Raw genomic sequence first — 7,344 nt, 5'->3', positions numbered from 1 at the left:
GGAAATTAACTAAGTAGGAAACCCTTTGGTCTAATATTTGTTTGCAGAGCAACAAGTAGATTGTCAGTGCAGCTATTCTTGAGATGCTATCTACAGCCATGCAGTACTACTGTCCCACTGGACCTCAAGCTCCAAAGACTGCAGGCATGCCCTACTATGTTGGTGACCCTCTGCCATCTCCAACATTCCTCTCTCATCATAGTCCCCTGTCTCTGTACACAAGGTATGTCTGACAGCTAATTTGCATACATGACATAGCTAGATACAATTTAGTTGCATTCATAATTTACAATTATCATTATTCTGCAGACCACCACATGCACAGTTCCCTTTCTCTGCTCCACATTCAATGATGACACAAGGCCTCATCACTACTGCGCCTGCGAAGCCGATATCACTATCAAACGATGCAGCTGCTGCCACTCTTCTCGCTATCGGGCAACAACAACTAACGGCTAGAGAAGCAGGCTCTCCGGGTGGGAACAGTAAAGCCGTCAAAGCAGAACAGATGAGCCCTGAATCGGCTGCTACACCACCTATTTCAGTCACAAATGAAGCCGATTCAAGCACAACAAATGAACGCTATGAATCTCCTCAAGAACCGGCTTCCATTTCAATAATACCTGTCTCGGAACAGCAGGATACAAGCTACCCTACAAATGCCAGCCAGTACACAGAAGCAGCGAGGATATCCTTCCCCCCTCAATTCGACGTAGCCTATTCTCAAACATCAGCTTTTCCACTTCCCCCCTATACACACTCTCCTACTTACACTCAACCTCTAAGTGGCTACACAACCATTCGTTATCCGGCAACTGCTCAAGCTATGGCTCCTCCGATTGGCTACATTCCTCAACTTCCTCCTCGAAGAGATGAAATATTCCCTCGAAACAACTCATGTCACATGTGTGGGAAGACATACGCTCGACAATCGACTTTGAAGACACACCTTCGCTCACATTCTGGTGAAAAGCCGTACCAGTGTTCGATTTGCCAGAAATCCTTTACACAAGCGGCAAACTTGACTGCACATCTGCGCACGCACAGTGGAGAGAAGCCATTCAAGTGCCCGATATGTAACCGGGGGTTTTCCCAGAGCAGCTCAGTCACTACGCACATGCGGACTCACTCTGGAGATCGTCCCTACAAGTGCAGCGTTTGCAACAAAGGATTTGCCGATAGCTCTACACTCACAAAGCATTTCCGTACGCACACCGGGGAGAAACCCTATCAGTGCAAAATCTGTGATGCCCGTTTCTCTCAGAGTGGGAACCTGAATCGTCATATGCGTACTCACAGAAATCACTTTCCAGTTCTTGGACATTTGCAGTAGCTGTACTAATCACTCATCACTGAAGGCATGTATCAGTTGAATGTTTATCATAGCCCGTTCATGTCAATTGGACAGTTAAGTATGTTCCTAAGTCACTTCCACCAATGTTTTTCGTTCTTCCTCACACTTATTAGACATACTCATCATTTTTTGTACACATTCACAGCATTCAGTAGATAGCATATTTTTCTGATCAGAATTCATCATAAGTATGTACAGGTACCTCAAATTCATCCATGTGATACATGACTATAAGTTATGCATTATTTGCAGCATTGTTATTTGTATACACGTACACTGCGCATGCGCTCAACACTGTACTAGTGTTAACTGGGTCGGATCGTTATACTAGTTGGCTAACATAATCAGGCTATGGTCGCCAAACCTAGAAGTAATCCTAAACATTCCACACCTATTTTTGTCAACGTAAGACATTTGTTGCCTCGATTTCAGGACGCAAACGAGGCTGCTATTATCTAATTATCAATCAATTTTTGTCCAATTTTCATGAAAAGATGTCTATGCCAATACCTGGTGAATGTTACAAAAAAAGATTGATGATTTGAATATTATAGTACAAAAAATGTATATAGTAGAGTATGCAAACAATATTGATTTGGTGGAGGTTTTAACATGTGATAAATGTACTTGTGGAATTGTGAGATTGAAAGAAGGTACGAAGAAACACAAAAGCATAAATTTTACTATCTTAAAACGACGGGAGACAGTTTGAGGATTAGCGAAAAGTTCAGTTATTGTGTGTTTTCATGTGTCGATGGAGATTACCTGATTGAGAAAATCCTAGATTACAGATCTTGCAACGATATGGTTTTTCGCCGCTGTGTATCCTCTTGTGTTTGGTGAGAGTCGAAGTGTCAGCGAAAGCCTTGCCGCAGTAGTCACAGCGGTACGGTCTTTCTCCAGAGTGGGTGCGAAGGTGGGTAGTCACCGATGAGCTTTGGGAGAACCTCTTTTGGCAAATTGGGCAACTGAACGGCTTTTCTCCGCTGTGAGTGCGTAGATGGGCTGTTAGATTGGCTGCTTGAGTGAAAGCCTTCGAGCAGACCTCACACTTGTATGGTTTCTCACCCGAGTGGGTCCTCATGTGCGTCTTCAGAGTCGAAGGTCGCGCGTAACTTTTACCGCAGATTTGGCAGATGTTGTTGCCAGTTTTGTGCATGGACTTGGTCTTCAGCTTCATTCCATTCGGGGAGCGATCGCAATGGGCACTGATTGGGCTCGTGAGGGGAGTCCCATTGGAAGATCCACCGCCACTGCAGTAGCCGTGAATAATCGGCTTGACGTCGGCAGAATAGGGGTGCTGCTCGTGGAGGCAAAGACTGGCCGAGCGTGGGACCTCGAATCCAGTGATAGCTTCACCGGGAGTGTAGGCACCGGCACTCATACGAAGGGCAGAGATGAGATCGGGAGGCGAGTCGACGCTAAAGCCGGTGGTAGCCATGGTTGTCGGGGTGCAGTTCCCACTATGTGGTGGTGAGGTGTGATTAGAGCCTGTTGATTTAGGATTCAGGGCCAAGAGAGCATTCACAGCGATTTCTTGCTGCTCAGGGACAATAGGTCTGTGGGGAAGAAAAGAGGAACATAAATCAAGTTCATATTCATAGCACAAACTAAGGTAGGTATTCATTCTTATGGAGCTAGGCAATGAATATCACCAAAGAAGCCAGATCAAAACCAAATTGATTGTAGAAAAGCTACAAAACCATTACTTACGGCACAAAGAGACATGGGAAAGTTAATACAGTAGAGAACTCGGCCAATTCCTTGACTTTTTCAACGATATCGCTAGCTACTGAGGCCATTTTTGTGCTAAAATCTTTAACTGAAATGAGACCCCGTCCTGAGATCGGGGGCTTTGTAAGCCACGTGCATGCAAGAAAATGGATTCTGCACAGTTTCTGCAGCATGCAATGCATGCAGCATGCGCAGCTAGCTAGCTAAAGATTGTACACTTATATAGCTTGCTCACTTTGAATCTGTGAAGGGTATGTTTCCGTAATGTGCAGGGTAGAACTCTGGGATAGTGTAGGATGAGCTGGCAGGCACAAAGAAGGGAGACATAGGTTCACCGTGACGGTTTCTGTATGGATGATGACCGAGCAGTGGGGCTGATGAGAATCCCATGTAGTTGGACATCACACCGGGACCATCAGCAGTCATATATGCAACAGGTTGCTTCAGAAGACTTGTCGTCATTTTCGCACAGGTAGCTTGTTGAGTACACTGTTGTAAGGTTGCTTTTGGCTTCTAGTTAGTCTTCCAAGCTGCAAGAATCCAGTCTCAATTTGAGTTGTGATTACTTGCCGTTTTGCAGGAGAGCTACACAGACAATTTTTTGCAACTGTAGGTTTTGCTCTTATCAGACAAACTGCAAGACTGAACGATTTTATCTGCAGGTTATCTCTTCAAGTACTCTTGGGGGAACTCTTTGAAGTGCAATTGCACCTACCAGGCTTCCTAGCAACCTACTCAGCTAACCCACCAGCCACGTGTACCTACTAGGCTCTCATTTCCTGCCTCCAAGGTCACAAAGGTAATGGAGTAATGGTAAACTATTCATGCCAAAAGCCATTGCTGCATTTTAAGCCCATTACCACTGAACGTATTTCAATACACACACGCAATATTGTATAATTATGGTTGATTGAACATGTGGTGTTATTATTTTATTCATGCCTACAAGTGGAAACAAACTGTTGAGTTGAGAATCCTTGGAGTTGCAATGCAAGCCATCCAAGCTCAAAACGAACACTCATAAACCTCATGTACTTGGTAAGCAATGAATACTCATATCTATCATGCAGACAATGTTTGTGTTGTTGTGTGGCTTTTTACGCATTAATTTTTATTATGCCTGATGGTTGTACCAGCATATGCATGCATGCATAATGTGACCATGCATATTAGACACATTCCCATAGCCTCTTATGCAGCACCTGTCTCTTCCTACTGACTATCCTTTTTCTGACTTTAGCAATAAACTATTTGCTATAAAATTATGCAATTATTAACGTGCAATTTATTATTGCCTGACACAGAACGGCCCCCCACATAGGTATAGCTATGCAGGGGGTTACCTAACAGCTTTGAGTGCTGGGTGGTAGGTAAACACCGGAAGGCAATTGTATTTGTTGTACCACACGTATGATCTAATTACTGGCACACCTAGTATAAGCATTTAGGTGGTAAAATGCACAAACAAACTATTGATATAATTATTATTATGATTGTGCACACCCTCTAAGTCAAGTGTAAACACTATAGTTCGTGAGGAGAGTTACACAAACTTGATCTGCAGTTAACAATTACTGCTGATTTTTCAAAGTGTTAGTCATTTCCATGTGAATGTAATGGTTAGTCAAAATATTGGCCTGCACTTTATCTTGTAAGTCTGTCCAATGTATGGCTACATAATGGCCATGTTGTGTACCAGACTCACTCTGTATGTCTAAACAACTTATTAATGTTCACTGTAAATTTAAATGCTGTGTTTTACGTATTCTCCTTTCCATGACAACAACATTTCTGTAGTATAATTATGTGCATGGCCACACTTACTATGGTGTCCTATAGCATGCTCCTATAGCGTTGTATGCCTGTGTGCTGCAGATTCTAAGAACAACCCTTGGAAATGCACTAGTAATGTACCAAGAACGTATGCATGAAGCCAGATGCAGCTAGGACACCAATTTGTATAATTGTGCGGTGAAGTTTCAGTATAGTCGGTTCCCAGATGACCTATGGGATGATTGTGCTTGCATTTCCTTCCTTCTTCCCACCAGCTCTTATTACCTGTGCTTGTGGTTTGTTTGAAGTGGGCCCTGAATTGAGTTGTGTGTGTTATCGTATACCCCCCAGCAACAAATTTCAGCATCAACTATTCTATTAGAGCATGCTATAGTCCCTCGCACCTAAACAAAGCGACCTCAAAGCCTTATATAGTCCCGAGTCTAATAACATGATATTTACCATCTTCAAATTAGAGGTTACAGCCGCAATTCAATAGTCATGTAAGTGCTATGCTTTGTAGATTGATTGAAAGCATTTACAGTTCCTACTGACGGATACAAACTAATTAATGATGGTTGCAATGATGGTTGCAATTGGTTGAAGTCAGCGGCCTTGATTCCAGCCAGGGGTCTAGTGGTTTCTGCAAAACCCGTCAATCAGTGTGCACATCTTAGCACCTGTCCGAGTGTGTGTTACCCAGCACCATACTTATCTCAACAAGCCACAGCTAATCTGGTTATCCCACCACTAGCAACTCTGTGGCCTAGCAAATGTATGGCTGCAGCTTTAACAATAAGAGGAGCAATTTAACATTTATGCATGCACTTACTAGACTGCATGACTTGTACATCACAGCTTTTGTCTCAAAATTGTGTGACATACTTCTTAGCGTACTCCACTGAAACCACTGCCTGTCTTTTAATCTGCATAAAATTAAGTTGCTGAGAAGGATTATGAAAAATCAAACAGTACTGTAATACAAAAATAATCACAACTGCCATGCATGCACTTAACGTATGTGCATGATTAATTTTGCAAGCAATGCAGTTGTGCAGCTGCCCAATAAGTGTATGCATTTTCACTTGTAGGTGCCCTGAGGCTTTGTTTTAACATGTGCACAAGGTGAAATCCTTGAACTATTGTAAACAAACAAGAAAAAAGCCGTCCGTCTCTCATTTTACTAGCATTTGTTAGGTATTTGTTACTATATTGCAATGGCTGCCTGTTGGAAAAACTGCACTGTGTTAAACTCTGAAGCCTCCGAAAAAAGGTATCGTTTAGCAGTTGATAATCACCCATTAGGTCTTGATGCGTAGGTATTTACTTAGGGAAGGTGTGAATAAACTTTGGCTCTATAGAAATTGACATTCAGTGACACCCATTTGTCTAAAAGGGTGAAAATGAGACTATTAGAAATATTAGTATAGAGCTGCTAATTGGTGCAAGTACAGACATTTAATAACTAAAGTCACTGGTGGTACTTGTGTATGTGGCTCTGTTTAGGCTAATCCAGAGGTGCCATTACTTACTGCACAGGCCAAATTCCAGGCCAATGTGAATTCACAAACTAATTAAGTGTTCTAGCCTAGATTAATCAGGTTATCTTCGATTTTATGATACCCCACCCTAAACCTTTGACCCTGCAGTAAACTCTATAGATTGATTCCTTTCATGCATGCAAAGCATCAACAAAGAGCCACTCTTATGGTATTATTGTCCCACTCGCTGGTAAATGCTTGTTAGTGTCTTGTTACCAACTCTGAATGACGCGGCCATGCTAATAATGCACACAAGACCACATCACAACAAGCCTTGTGTGTAACTAACAGGCGCACTGTTTGACACAATGTGTTCGTGCTACATAATCTGTATTGCATTGATCAAATAACTATGGACGAAAAGGATTGAAATAGCTTAGCTATAAGTGTCGGTGTAAATAACATATTTGCAGTGTAAATGTTTTTGTAGCTATATATGTAAAGGATGTACGTACCAATAATTGTCTCCATATATGGTTTTGTGAGTATAGCTATGGCTGGGTGTGTTACTGTGGTGGGTGTATTTATTGGAGCAATTTCCCCTTGTGTTCCTATTATGCAGCCATTGGGGGTGTGTGTGGGTGGATGGAAGACGTCTTCAATCTCCACCAAGCAACAGCTTGACAGTGCATGCCATGCCACATACATATATACTCTCTTTGGTTCCAGTTATAGGATCAAAATAATGACTATGAGGCTAGCTTATTTTGTTTGTGTGCTAGGTCCATGCATGCATAGATACATCATGCCTATACAAACTATGTCACAATTATTAGCACATGCATGACAACTTGGTTAAAGTGAGATATGTGAACTGATTTATGAGCTAATTACTAAGTGGCAACAATAATAAATGTGGTTGGAATTCGATAAGGGCGGTGGTAGTTACAGCACTCACAACTGACCAGCTGCACACAACATGCGGCCAACGGAACCACAAGG

General features: G+C 42.4%; 2 protein-coding genes across 3 annotated transcripts; one reads left to right on the top strand and one right to left on the bottom strand.

Annotated features, from left to right (window-relative positions):
• LOC135331252 (protein glass-like) lies at positions 1-1,588 on the top strand. The gene is made up of 2 exons (XM_064526343.1): positions 1-223; positions 310-1,588. The coding sequence occupies exons 1-2, from the start codon at positions 84-86 to the stop codon at positions 1,331-1,333; spliced, it is 1,164 nt and encodes a 387-aa protein (XP_064382413.1). The 5' UTR covers positions 1-83; the 3' UTR covers positions 1,334-1,588.
• Positions 1,589-1,835: 247 nt separating this feature from the next.
• LOC135331254 (zinc finger protein 135-like) lies at positions 1,836-3,747 on the bottom strand. Of its 2 annotated transcripts, none has more exons than XM_064526345.1 (2): positions 3,324-3,747; positions 1,836-2,913 (listed from the first exon to the last, which is right to left on the bottom strand). In XM_064526345.1, exons 1-2 carry the CDS (start codon positions 3,548-3,550, stop codon positions 2,082-2,084), a joined length of 1,059 nt encoding a protein of 352 aa, XP_064382415.1. In that variant the 5' UTR covers positions 3,551-3,747; the 3' UTR covers positions 1,836-2,081. The 2 variants fall into 2 exon arrangements, with proteins under 2 accessions (XP_064382415.1, XP_064382416.1); XM_064526346.1 differs by lacking the exon at positions 3,324-3,747 and adding an exon at positions 3,068-3,312.
• Between the last annotated feature and the right edge of the window lie 3,597 nt (positions 3,748-7,344).

Source organism: Halichondria panicea, chromosome 2 (genome assembly GCF_963675165.1).
Source record: "Halichondria panicea chromosome 2, odHalPani1.1, whole genome shotgun sequence".
NCBI lineage: Eukaryota > Metazoa > Porifera > Demospongiae > Suberitida > Halichondriidae > Halichondria > Halichondria panicea.
The sequence above is the reverse complement of the archived record's forward strand: the minus strand, read 5'-3'. Positions and strand labels throughout refer to the sequence as shown.